The sequence below is a fragment of the Bos indicus genome, chromosome 24 (genome assembly GCF_029378745.1).
Source record: "Bos indicus isolate NIAB-ARS_2022 breed Sahiwal x Tharparkar chromosome 24, NIAB-ARS_B.indTharparkar_mat_pri_1.0, whole genome shotgun sequence".
In the NCBI taxonomy this organism is placed as follows: Eukaryota; Metazoa; Chordata; class Mammalia; order Artiodactyla; family Bovidae; genus Bos; species Bos indicus.
The window spans coordinates 49,953,350-49,967,326 of record NC_091783.1 but is presented as its reverse complement, the minus strand read 5'-3'; the positions used below and the strand labels follow the sequence as shown (position 1 = coordinate 49,967,326).

The 13,977-nt window shown below is 49.5% G+C and overlaps 1 protein-coding gene across 2 annotated transcripts in view; it reads left to right on the top strand.

Moving 5' to 3' along the window:
* Window positions 1-13,977, top strand: part of MYO5B (myosin VB) — a 333,332-nt gene that overhangs the window by 204,788 nt on the left and 114,567 nt on the right. For both annotated transcript variants that reach the window (XM_070779031.1, XM_070779032.1), the window contains exons 8-9: window positions 4,036-4,143; window positions 9,048-9,157. In XM_070779031.1, the coding sequence (XP_070635132.1) occupies window positions 4,036-4,143; window positions 9,048-9,157 (218 nt within the window). The remainder of the gene's footprint in view (window positions 1-4,035; window positions 4,144-9,047; window positions 9,158-13,977) is intronic.

Sequence of the window (13,977 nt, the reverse complement as noted above, 5' to 3'; positions counted from 1 at the left end):
GGACTGTAGCTCACCAGGCTCCTCTGTCCATAGGATTCTCCAGGCAAGAATACTGGCGTGGGTTGCCATGCCCTCCTCCAGGGGATCTTCCCAACCCAGGGATCGAACCCACGTCTCTTATATCACCTGAATTGGCAGGCGGGTTCTTTACCTCTAGTGCCACCTGAGAAGCCTTAGAATATGCATAAATGCTGGTTAAAAGAGGTATAGTGGACTCACATTCCTGTCACACAGTCAGGAATAAATCCTTTCTTCTTCTTTTATTTCCATGGCTATATTGATACAGTTTTATAAGCACCCTCTCTTGCCTTGCACCAGTCGGAGTACAGCCTCCCCAGGTGAAGTACAAGCCCTGGGCCATGGTCTTGATGGTCCATTGTTCTCATCACTGGCTTCATGACCCCTTTGTACACTGGTTTGATCCACTGAACCAGTTAATAGGGGATTCCATGGTGTTTGTCTCCTTGGAAATTCTAAGTAAAGAGAGAGACCCAAACTAGAGGACAAGAGACCTGTCTCTGGGATGGGATGATTGGCTTCCTGGGCCTAAAAGTAGAGCTGAGATGCAGGCAGGCTAAGTAAATAGGGACTTCAGCCTGTTGGGATGTCTGTCTATGAAGAGAGTCTGGGGTGTGATGTTAACAGAGGTGATTGCAGCCTTAAAGCAGAGGGAAGGAAGACAGTTATTTTGATTGTACTACAGAATGCTGTGATTGGCCAGGGTACCCTTGCAGTGATGAACCTCAGTGGGAGGAAGTTACCCTGCAGGGCCTGGGAGTTTGGGAACTCAAAGCCAGGAAGGGTGGAGTGGTCTGTCTGACTTAGAATGTGAGACGGCGGGGCCCTGGCTGCTGACAACGACAGATGTTTGATTCTGAAAATGCCTCCTTCCCTCCAGTGTGACAGTTTAGTGTTCTTGGAGTCTCAGACAACTCTAGTGCATCAGCAGATACTTTTGATAATGAGTTAGGTTGTATCTATGTCTAAGCAATGGAATGTCATAGATAACCATCTCCTTAGCAGGGTGATCAAGGAATGGGCTGCCAGGCCTGGCCAAACCCTGGGTGAGCCTGCCCCTTAAAACCCTATGGCGCTCAGTTTGCCTGTCTGGAAAATGGGAGTAAATATACATTTGGCCATCCATATCTGCAGTTTCTACTTCTGTGGATTCAGCGAACTGAAATTCGACCCACAGTTGTAGAGAGCTGACTGTACTACACCATTTTATATAAGTTTTAGTTGCTCAGTTGTGTCTGACTCTTTGTGACGTCATGGACTGTAGCCTGCCAGGCTCCTCTGTCCATAGGATTCTCCAGGCAAGAATACTAGAGTGTTTTGCCATTCCCTTCTCCAGGGGATCTTCCCGACCGAGGGAGCAAACCTGGGTCTCCCGCACTGCAGGCAGATCCTTTACTGTCCGAGCCACTGGGGAAGCTCTATTTTGTATAGGGGACTTCAGCATCTGTAGATTTTAGTATCTGGGGGGGGTCCTGGAACCAACCCCCTATGGATACACAGGGACGACTGTATTCAGTCATCCTCATATGGACACTGTAAAAATCATCAAACGAGGTGTTTTGAAAGGTAAATGTGAAGGGGGCGTAGAACTGATGTTTTATTAAACCTCTGAAGCTGTTACAATACTCTGTATCAGAGCTTCCAGGGTGGTGAGAACGAAAGATCTAAATTTGCCATCTTCCACAAAGACCTAATGTCACTTGCTTCATCAAAATGGGCTTTTGCTGTGGCCGTGAGTGAGCTCGGGGCTGAAGTCCTTCATCTCCCAGCTCAGGTGCCTGCAGTCATCAGAGGGGGTTGAAACGACCCCTCCAGGAAGCCCTCCCTCATTAAACATGTCTGCTGTTCTGCTGTGTGTTCCTGTGTACAGTGTTCCTTGCTGGTTGTGTGTGAGACTGGGGTTTGGGTCTGAGTTCTGCCGCTTCCTTGCTGGGCCTGATAGCGTGGACTGGGCTGGTGGGAGGAATTGGCAGAGTGCAGTGCTCACTGGAGCATAGGATCGGAGGTGGGGAGTGGAGAAATCTGGCAGGGGAGGTCGGCAGGGCCTGAATGAGTGGAGCCCGAGGAGTGACAGTGAGGAAGCTGGCGGATCTGGGACGTAGAGGTGGCGAAGGAGGAAGAGCCATGGGTCTGGAGTGTTTGGAGGAGGCCACTTAATCAGAAGTCCAGGGGGCCCTGCTCAGGAGCTTGACCTTTGCCTTGAGGGCAGTGGTCTCCACGGGGCGTTGCAGGCAGTGGTGTGATCAGTTTCCAGCGATTTGGAGGAGGGTTTTAAAAGGACAGGAGCAGAAGCCAGGGGAAAAGTCTAGAGCCCTTTGCAACAGTTCCCAGACAACAGAAGCTGAAGGTCAAGGCCCGGGGCAGTGGCAGTCAGGAGGGAAGAAGGAAAGAGACTGAAGAAATTCTTCGGAGATCAAATCAGAAGGACAAGGTATTGAAGGGGGTCACCGGGAGTTGCCGGGAAGCTGTTCTGAAGCATGTGTAGCTAATGTGCCATCAACTGTACGTGCCCAGGTCAAGAGAAGATCTTTGAGCTGGTGTTTGCAGGGGAGGAAGGAAAACAGCCAGTGTCCAGTGTTGGCATCTTATCAAATCCAAGCCCTGGACAGGGTTGTAGCCCCACAGAGGTGCTAGTTTGTGGAAAGTGTAAGTGACTTTCAAGGGTAATTTTGATTGGCTGCAACTGTTTCCTGAAACGCCAGCTTCTGAGCCCTGGGGTGCAGACGCTGCCCGGCTCGCTGCTCGATGTGCTCCCCTGAGGGCGCCTCTGAGTTGATGACAGACCTGGGTGCCTGCTCACTCACCGTCCCCAGGCGGTGAGCAGAGGCCTGACGGAAGAGGAATTAAACTGAGGGTTGAGAGCAGGCACTGAGCCTCAACCTGGGTTTGCACACATGCTTAAATAGCTCATGGTGCCCTAATGTTTAAAACAAAAAAGGCTGTGTCACCCTGGGCACGTCACTGCCCTTCATGTGTTAAATGAGGCTGTCAGAGCACGGAAGTCTGCTGCTAGGGTGGGTGTACATTTTTTTTTTAACATGTTTCTCAGAGCCTTTTAAAGATAAATCTGTGGTGAATTCTACTGTAAGTTGAACCAGGCATTTCATTTTCTCATGTTTTTTCACGTATCAGTTTAACGCAAGCAACGGGTTCTGTCGCCAAAGTGTAGTTTTCTGTCTTTTGTTCCTCAGTCTTCTGTCCCAGTTGCCGTGGTCAATAAAGATGATATTTGAAACCCTGTTTGGCTCCACTTATACGAGGCACCTAGAACAGTCAAACTCATAGAATCAGAAAGTACATTGGTAGATGCCCAGGGGTGCGGGTGGGGTCGGGAGGGGGAAAGGGAGCTAGTGTCTAATGGGGACAGGGTTTCAGTTTAGGAGGTGAAAAATTCGGGAGGTGGGTGATGGCAAGATTGCACAGCAGTGTGAATGTACTCAGTGCCCCTGAGCTCTGTAGTTGAAAGAAAGTGAAGGTCGCTCAGTCATGTCCGACACTTTGTGACCTCATGGACTATATAGTCCATGGAATTCTCTAGGCCAGAATACTGGAGTGGGGTAGCCTTTCCCTTCTCCAGGGGCTCTTCCCAACCCAGGGATCAAACCCAGGTCTCCTGCATCGCAGGCAGATTCTTTATCAGCCGAGCTACAAGGGAAGCCCAAGAATAGTGGAGTTGGTAGCTGGATTATCCCCTCTCCAGCAGATCTTCCCAGCCCAGGAATCGAACCGGGGTCTCCTGCATTGCAAATGGATTCTTTACCAACTGAGCTATGAGGGAAGCCCCGAATTCTGTAGTTAAATATGGTTAGAATAGTATGTTTTATGTGACTCTTACCACAATTAAAAAAAAAAAAAAAAAAAGATGATATTTGAAAGGGTTCCACGTCTTGCTGGGAATAAACTTTGGCCGGGACAGCTTGCTCAGGGGCTTAGGCATCCTTGGGGGCGTGGTCTGCGGTGAACCCAGGATGCAGCATCCCACCTGTGCCTGACCCCTCACTTCCTTTCCCACCGCAGCCTGTGCTGAGGACTTCTTCTACACGTCACAGGGAGGAAACACAGTCATCGAGGGTGTGGATGATGCTGAGGACTTTGAGAAGACTCGACAAGCCTTCACGCTCGTTGGTAAGGAGCTTGGGGATGGGGAGAGGGGACTAGAGGTTTGATTTCACGGACAAGAAAGCTCAGCAATGTCCTGCTTGGCTTGCCAAACTTAATAAGCTGGTGGGGAAGCCCTCTGGCTCCTGGTGAATATCTTCTTATTTTTATTCTACCCTAACCCGCAGGGTCCCAAACCGATGCTGTGGAGCTCTGATGCCCTTTCTTAACAATAAGATTTGAGCATTGATCTCTCGGATCAACCATGGACCCCCATGGACCCCCCTTTCACTCCCTCAGGGCATCGACACAAACAGAGAGGAGCCGTGTCTTTTTTGTGTTGTGGTCTGGGTTTGAAGCAGTGTGTTCTAGCAGAAAGAACATGCCCTAGGGGCTGAAACTACCCATGTACCCCCACTGTGGGATCCAAGTTGGAAATAGAGCATAAAGATCTGGCAGCTCTGTAATTCAGGCAGTGTTATGTCTGTTGATGCTGTTTCCATCTCGAGCTTAGCAGTGGAATCCATAAAACAAGAATTTCTCTCTGTTCTTCTCAGTCCTAAAGGGCAGTTCAGTTCAGTTCAGTCACTCAGTCGTGTCTGACTCTTTGCAACCCCATGGACTGCAGCGTGCCAGGCCTCCCTGTCCATCACCAACTCCCGGAGTTTGCTCAAACTCATGTCCATTGAGTCAGCAGTAGAGCTAGAGAAAACTGCCCCCTTCTCTGGCCAGTTCTGGGGGAGAAGAGCCCCAAGGTGGTAGACAATCCATGCTTAACTAGGAAGTTGAAGTGGTAAATTCCTGGGACCTGCAGCCAACAAAGGGGAAGCTTGGGAAGTTAGCCTGAAATCCACAGAGTGGCTCAGGGGGCCCTGGTGCTTTTCCCAGCCCTTCCCTAATGGACATTTGGCCTCTGAGAGGTATGATCAACCTAGAGCAGCATTTCTTAGGTTCTTTGGGGATTAGAATCTGCCTGCAATGCAGGAGACCCAGGTTCAATCCCTGGGTCGGGAAGACCCCCTGGAGAAAGAAATGTCAACCCACTCCAGTATTCTTGCCTGGAGAATCCCACGGACAGAGGAGCCTGGCGGGCCACAGTCCATGGAGTTGAGAGTGACTAACACTTCGCACTTTTACTTTGGGAATCAGGGACCTTTCATCCAAGGTCCAAATAAAACATGGCTGAACAGGGCTCACCCTGATCGCCACGTGGGGAGAAAAGTGGGACTTCCTGTGCTGAAGTCTGAGTGCCGTTCCCTTCTCTGGATAACTGATGGATATATGTGGTCTGCTTTTTGTACCCATGAGACATAAACCACACTGGTTATCCCAACAGAGTAAAATTACTGTAATTGTTAACAAGAGCAGTAGTAGATAATTAGCTATTAAATAAGAGGATTTCAGGGGCCCAGAAGCAGTGGATATAAAAGGACCATCTTGAGGGTGAGGAAGAGATGCAGTGCAGAAGCTAGTGATGAGGAGAGCCCCCCACCCACACCAGGCTGAGATTTCCAACACTTGTAGGGGATGCAGCTGCCCCAAGGTCAGGAAGCCCTCTGGTGGTGAAGGAAGCTACCACAGGGTGTGAGCCAGCCCTAGTCTGTATAAGCAGACTGCAGTATACCCCAGGGTGTGGTGGAGCCAGAACTTCTCAGAAGCAGCTTCTAATGGGGGGGCCTGGCCTGCGGACACAGCTGGTTTCTCAGCTGGGAGGTGCCCAGGCTGCCAGGATGAGTGCTGATGACCGCAGGGGACCAGTTTCAGTTCAGTCGTTCAGTCATGTCAGACTCTTTGTGACCCCATGAACCGCAGCACACCAGGCCTCCCTATCCATCCCAACTCCCGGAGTCCACCCAAACCCATGTCCATTGAGTCGGTGATGCCATCCAACCATCTCATCCTCTGTTGTCCCCTTCTCTTCCTGCCTTCAATCTTTCCCAGCATCAGGGTCTTTTCCAATGAGTCAGCTCTTCACATCAGGTGGCCAAAGTATTGGAGTTTCAGCTTCAGCATCAGTTCTTCAAATGAACACCCAGGACTGTTTTCCTTTAGGATGGACTGGTTGGATCTCCTTGCAGTCCAAGGACTCTAAAGAGTCTTCTCCAACACCACAGTTGAAAAAGCATCAATTCTTCTGTGCTCAGCTTTCTTTATAGTCCAACTCTCACATCCAGACCAGACCCAGGAATGGGAAAGCTGCTCTCGCCTTGCGGAGTCCCCGCAGCACCCTCTACTGACCAAGTGTGATATGCCACCCTCAGGCCAAGAGGAAGTGTTCAGTCTAGGTCCATTGTGACCAAGCAGGGCAGAGAAGGGCAGATTTGAAGCTGAGAGATACTAAATTGATAACAGGCACCCCTGAGTTTCCCTAGCATCACGCAGCTGTTTTATTCTCCAGAGCTGGGGAGCAGGTTTAGAGGAGACTTGACGCCGAGCCGGATAGCATTCTGTGCAGAAGGGAGAAGGGCCCCTGTGTGAGTGGTGGGCCTAAGCTGATGAAGGTTGCACCCTCCAAGGCCCTAAGGAGACTCGGTACTTTGATTGCCAAAACACATGGAATTTGTAAAATTAATTACTTTAATAAGCCACTCTTCCCTACTCTTTAATAAGCCTGTCCCATCTTTTAAATCCCACAGTTTGGCAAAGTTTTTCTTAAAGGACATGATAGTAAATATTTTGGGCTTTCTGGGCCACGTTGATTTTGTAGCAACTACTCAGCCATTGTAGTGTAAAAGTAGCCATAGGCAAAATGTGAAAGTAAGAACTGACAGTATTCTAGTCAAACTTTATATAGAGAAACCAGCGGTGGGCCACGGGCCGTAGGCTACCAACCCGCGGTTTTAGTGTTTGATTATTTTTAATTTGTTTTGTTGCTCCCCAGAAAGAGGTGCAGCGTATTCAGAGAATCCTGTGTTAAGAAGGGACTGTCTGATCAGTATAGTGCAGAAATCCTAACTACTATTAGGATTCAACAGGCATTCAATATCTACTACTTAAATTCATGCCATGACAGGGTAGTTAGGGCTTGGGAAACTGACACGTCATTGGTCCCTAGGAATAAGTGAAGGGGAGAGGAAAGTGACGGGCTCAGCACCCACTTCCCTTGTTCTTCTATGGGACTTACCGGAGAGCCCTCTGGGCTCCCATCGCAAGCCTGGCGCTTTAACCCCTAAACAGGTACGTAGCCGTCCGCCTCCTGTCTTGTCCTGGGTTTCAGCCTCTGGCTTTAACCTGTCTTCCTTTTGCCAGTCATAGTTACACTGAACCAGGGCATGTGCCTAAATGTTCACCCTCTGGCTGTATTTGTGGTTTGTTGAAATAAAACCAGATGTTGGAATGATGCCTATATTTCTGTAGACATTTGCAAGCACCTGCCCTCTGTGTAACAAGTATCAGTATCATCATCCTACCACCCATGTTCCTGAGCACCTATTGTGTGCCGGGCACTGGGGATATAATGAAACAAGAGCAGGAATTCGTTGTAATTTTTAAAATTTGTATGTTTTGAAGATATTGAGTAATAAAAATTAAAAAGGAAATCCCTCACCCTGTGAAGTGTGTGTGAGTTGCTGTCATGTCCGACTCTCTGTGACCCCATGGGCCGTAGCCCACAAGGCTCCTCTGTTCATGGGGATCCTCCAGGCAAGAATACTAGAGTGGGCTGCCATTTCCTCCTCCGGGGGATCTTCCCAACCCAGGGATCAAACCTAGGTTCTCCTACATTGCAGGTAAATTCTTTATCATCTGATCCACTAGGAAGCCCAACATCATTAACATCTAGAGTTAATTTGTCTAGTTCATGTTTGGGTTGTCCACTTTATTGATTATCTGAGTAAAGCTTTGATCCTTGTATCTTTACTACCATTTATATAGGTGTCACTGACTTTTTTTTTTTTGCTTGAGTAAATGAATGTCTTAAAAATAAGTAACTGCCTCTGGGGAGGAATTTGGGGGTAATTGTATTATCTCTTAAACTGAATGGTAGGTTGACTGGTGTTCACTCTATTGTCTGAAGCCTTAAGTCTGAAATATTTGGTAATTCAGAAAGAAATGATGGGACTTCCCTGGTGGTCCAGTGAGTTTGACTCTGAGCTTCCAAAGTACGGGACTGGAGTTCGATCCCTGCTTGAGGAACTGGATCCCACATTCCGCAACTAAGAGTTTGCATGCCACAAGGAAAGATCCCCCATGCCACAGTGAAGACCCACCGAAGCCAAACGGATAAATAAATAGATATTTTTTAAGAAGAAATAATACCTATAAAGCTAAATATAAATGTTAAGACATTATCCATGTCTTTGATAACTTACATGCATAAGTAACAAATTTGACAGTAGTTATTTGCTGCCAGTGGCTCCGGGATAGGTGTGTGTGTCTCTAACTGAAGGAGCATATAGTGTCGTAAACAGTAGCCCTAGGGGGACAGCCAAGGGACAGCTGTCTGTCCAGCCTGTAACAGTGTCCCCAGGAGAAATTCTCCTCTTCTTCCCTGGTTGGCATTTCAGATGTGTGCCACAGATGTTTGTGGGATATTATATTGAGAGAAAAAGGATTGCAGATAAATGACCATTCGTATTAAACTCATAAGAAATATCCGTAAAGCACTTGGTTGAAATAAAGCCCAAAATGGGTCTGCATGATTGCCGCCTCTCCTTTGCTCTCACAGAAGTTAAAACGGTCCTGTGACCCATCTCGTTTGATCAGGACAATCACCATGAAGATATTTCTCTTTTAGTCCGAGGAGCCCCTTTGCCCTCTGAGCTGTTACTGTGAGAAGTAATTACTTGCTGAGGATCCTGGATCATTTTAGGGAGTCATTGGCCTGGAAAGGAAAATGCAACATTTTTTTTCAAAGTCCTTAAAAAGAAAGTAAAACATCCTTTCTATCCTACCGTGGATATTGAGTGTCATTCATTTTCTTTTTCCCCCAGGAGTGAGAGAGTCCCATCAGATAAGCATTTTTAAGATAATTGCTTCCATCCTGCACCTCGGAAATGTGGAGATTCAAGCCGAGCGCGATGGTGAATCCTGTAGAGTATCAGTAAGTTGCCCTCCAGCGTGGGAGATAACGTGTGCACACTTCACTCTGCCCCTCCAGTTTTGTACAACTGAGATGCCTTTGCACTTAGAGGACATTCATAGGTTATTTATTCTTAAGAGGAACGGTTTCTGTTTCCTTGCTGATAATTTTTTAAAGGAGCAAATCCTTTTCAAATCAGCTGCCATCAAGGTTCTGTCCCTGAGGGCAGGGAATTTAGGGTTTATTCAAAATTCTTTCTGATTGTTTGGTTTCCCAAGTGTCCTGAAGTCCATGGGATTCTACAGAGTGTGGTCAGCTCATGAGTACTTCTGGTCTGTGCTTGCTGGGACGTGAAGGGGTATTGGACACCATGCTGGTGACTGACCCCAAGGAGCTTACAGTCTAATGGGGTAGGCAGGATTGATGACAAGAGTGGCCAGGATTTTGACGGTACAAAGGAGAATATTGAGACTGTGTTGCAAACTGTGAAGTGCTCTGTAGATGCTCTTAATACTGTTTTCCTGGTACCCAATGTAGATAAAGAATGTCTTCATAGGTGGATGGGGGAGCACCGCCAGTCACAAGCAGTACAGACAGTGTGTTGTGTGCTCTCTGGTGTGTGGTGTCAGGCTGGACTGAACTGGTCTTCTGACCTTGCGTGAGTGAGTCTGCAGTTGCTTATTTTAGGTCTTTCGTGTCCATTTATGGCCAAGTCCTGGGAGGTACAAAGCACGATTCTTGCTAGCAAAGACTTAGAATTGAAGTAACTGGGGAAATACAGAAGACAATGCTGTGGATAATGAACGTGGGCACGAGTGTCATCGCCACTCACAAGCTGATGCTTTTTCCGCTGTGCATTTTATAACTCCGCTAAACCTGGCCCTGCCTCAAAGGAGCGGAAGACCTTTGACCGAGCTCATCGCCCCATCCCACCCCCATACCTCTTCCCTAAAAGAGAAATAATAGCTTTGGGTTTGGAGCTGAGGAGGGCTGCCAGCACCCTCAGCGTGGAACCTGCAGTCCGCGTGAAAGCAGGAAACGCTGGCGCTGGGCCGAGCTTGGTGTCCCCAGACGTGGATGTGCGTGTGCCTGTGTGTGTATGCGTGTGTGTGTGTCACAGGGCAGTGACGATGCTGTGAGACAGATTGTGGTGAGTGGAGAACCTGGTGCCGTACTGATGTGGGGAGTGATGGATGGGCCCTAGTACAAGCCAGACAACCCCTGGCCTGAGTATTTAGAGCCAGCGAAGCACAGAGCGTCCGTGCCTCTCTACCCCCCACACCCCTGTAAATGCCCCCTGATTCCTCAGGGCACCCATACTCTGGCTCGTGCTGGGGACAGGTGAGTCTGGGAAGATTGGCGTTGGAGAGCTCCTGTGTTGGTGGAGAAATGCAGGAACAGTGACAGATGTCCCCTGGCCTCCCCCCACCACCCCCATCCCCGGTCTCCTCTTCTCAAGGTGACAACCTGGCCACACCCCTGTCGTGGGTTCTTATCACATTCACCCCTCTCCTCCGACCGTCTCAGGGTGGTTGTACTTTTACATTTATTATGTGCTGATTTGCTGCATCTCTGTCCCTCGTGAGACTCCAAAGCCCATGAGAACATGGACTGTTCTGCTAACTGTGGTCCCGCCAGCACCCAGCACAGGGCCCAGGACTCCATGGACACCCGCTAAGCAGATGGGTGGCTTTCGGGGCTCCCTCGGCTCAGCGGGGCGCAGTGAGCCAGTGGAGGGGCCCTGGGCGGGGTTGACGGCGAAGTGGGAGGACCAGGGCCAGAGAGCCTCTGGGCACCTGTGCTCGGGGGTAGGGTGGGGCCCTCTCCCTGGAAAGCTAAGGCTCTGCTAGTAGTGAAGTGTTGCTCTGATCTTCTAGTGGATCTCCCACACCAGCCTCTGCAGGGACCTTCAGGGGAGAAGGCACGTGAATGTTCACTGGCGGCAGCACATGGATGCCCGCTTCCCCCTCTAAGCTCAGGGACCGTGTCTCCTGTTCTCCAGCCCTGACGCACACTGGCACCCACAAGTGTGTGTGCAAAGGCTGTGAAGGAGGGGTAGCGGGCACACTTGGAGAGGGGACAGAGGACACAGATGGTGGTGAAGGGATGGGGGAGGATGCCTGGCAGCTGGAGGCGTGGACGCCACGTGGTGCAGGAGGCCCTTCCCTGAGAGGTGATGGGAGTCAGAGGATTTGAGCACAGGTCTGTGGTCTAGGCAGGTCTCGCTCTCCAGTTGGAGGCTGTGTCGAGAACTAACTGGGAGAGAGAAGTCTTGGGTCAGGACTGCCAGGGTTCAAACTTGGGTTCTGCCGTTTACTGATAGTGACTCCCCTTTGAGTCTGTGTCCCCTTCTGCAGGTGGGGGCGCTTGGCACAAGGCTCAAGGGCTTGAGTTCTTGACTGTTCTCATCCTTGTTGTTACATCGCCCTCCGTTCACAGGATTGGAGAACCTAAGACCCAGAGAGAGGAACTCTTTCTCTAAGGTCATCATGACGGTTCAAGGCAAAGCCAAGTCAGAGCCTGGCCAGTGCTCTCTCCCCCAGACCACCGCCAGCCTTGCTTCTTGGTCCCCAGGGGTTGGGTGGTCCTGCACCAGCCTGGGGTCCGCCCCCTTGGTGCCCGGCACAGCGCTGAGCATGCCGTGTGCGCTCGGGAAATGCTTCACTAAATGGTTGGTAGCGATTCCGGTTTGTGCCTCGGGTACATAGGGTGGACCTCCTGCTGGAAAGGCTGTCGGTCCAGATGCACTGTGCCTTCTGCTCGGTAGTTTTTATTTGTAATTAAAGCATGAAAATATGTTCCCTGCCTGCCACAGTTACCTTGGAGATGCAGCAGCATGCAATTACTTGGACACCAGAGGCAATTTGTTACTTGAATTTGGCGATTGGGGCCCACAAAACTCATCTGCTGCCTATGATGCTGGCCATTTTTGATGGGTTTAGCATCATTTAATTAAGCCTAAATGTAATTGCATGGCATTAAATCAGTTTCAGTCATCACCTTTAATCAACAGTCAGAAGTATCTACGGCCAAGCCATGCCCTACCACAGCGGATAAGAACCCATCCCGTGGTGATGATCAGAAAGTTCCAGAACTCATGGTTCTTTCTGTACTGCGTTCACCTGAGAGATGACAGGGAGGGGAGAGAGGCTGCGGGCAGGCCTTGGGGGGTCATGTTTGCTGCTAGCAGGCCGTTTACATATCAGAGAATGCAGCTCAGTGCTTTGCCTAGCAGTTAAGGACTTCTTGGTAACAGGTCAGATTAACAAGTTGGACACCTGCTACCTCTGAACCTGTTGCCTGCCAAGCTGTCCCCAGGCACTTAATGCTATCACATAGGGCTTTCTGTTTGCAGGAGAGGGCAGGTGGTGGTGGGGGGGTGGGGGAGAGCTGCAGGGTTAGAAGGCTCTTGGCCAGAAGTGGCCACAGCTGCCCCACCAGCCGAGTGAGTGAAAAGGCAGAGTCCTCCCACGCCCCCAGCCCAAGCTGATTCTCTGCCCACGCTTGAAGCCTGGTTAAGAGCTCTGGGCCACAGGCAGGTCTTCTATTTCACCCTGGTTTTTCCTCATGTGAAAAATAAAGGGGATTGGATTAGAATGATGATCCCTAAGTATTTTCCTGAGAACCTTAAATTAACCCTAGGCAATTTCTTAGGAAGTTAAGGGTCTTTGTCAATTAGTTCAGGAAATGCTCTGTGAAATCTCTCTCTCTCTCTCTGTGTGTGTGTGTGTGTGAGACAGGGTATGTTAACAAGCCCCTCCCATGTTCAACTTACAGTCACTCTCCCCACCCCTGCACTTGTGTTGGGTACAGCCAATTACTGGTCTTTGTAACTATTACTCCACAAGCCATACTCTGGAAAACCTGTGGCCTTCCTGATTTGGGGAGGTTCTTGCCTACTCTGACATTTTATTGTTTTGTAATTGTGTGTATTTGGGTAGACGGATTTTAAGTATCTGTAGGAGGGAAAAAATGGCCTGGGAAAGTGGTACAGTTATCTGTGTTAATTTTCATCGGACAGGCCCCACATTTACATCTTCCATGGCAGTCTCATCAGAAAATGAGTCCCACAAGCAATTCAGGGCCATTAGGAGGTAGCTCATGATGTTCCTGGATTGCCTTTCCACCTCGGAGTCCTGAAGCTCTCCAGCAGGCTCATGGCTGGGTTATCAGCTTTCCCTGGGGGATTCAGATGTGGAAATGAATACAGCAAGAACCTGGAGAGGAGAAGCAGGTTTTCTGGGGGGAGTCGTGAATGGGCAGCAAGGGTGACCCAGGAGACTCATACACTTGGGTGAAATAAGACTCTGGGTGACTTGGTTATCAGTGACTCAAGGGCCACGTGGTAAGATTGGTACTTTGGGTCAGTAAGGGTCAGGATCACGTGCAGCTGGCTACCTGGGTGAGTTCTTGCACTTCTCTGGGACTCAGCTTCCTGCCTGTATGGCAAGGCGTTCCTATTTTTCCCAGCTCTAAACGTGAATATAAGTTATAGCATCCCAAGTGTTCTTCCCTGGTCAAACTGGTCCCTTACTTTTACCATTTGTCCTAGCTTTCCACCTAAAATCACTTTTTTTTCCCCACGTGGCAAGTGCTTAAAGAATATTAGGAAGTTTGGGGCTATGAGTTTAGTATCACATATAAGTTTAGTGTAAGTCTGAGGTTAAGGTGAAAGCAGCTCTGCTTGGCAACTTAGGACAAAGGCAGTGTCAGTGCGCTATTGCTGATGGGGTAGGGGTGGTCAGCCCAGGGCTTGTTGCTGAGCATGCTGCTCTGGGCCGTGGGTCAGTTCGAGATAGTGCTCGAAACTGAGGCCCTCTCCTGGGCTGTGGACAGAGCAC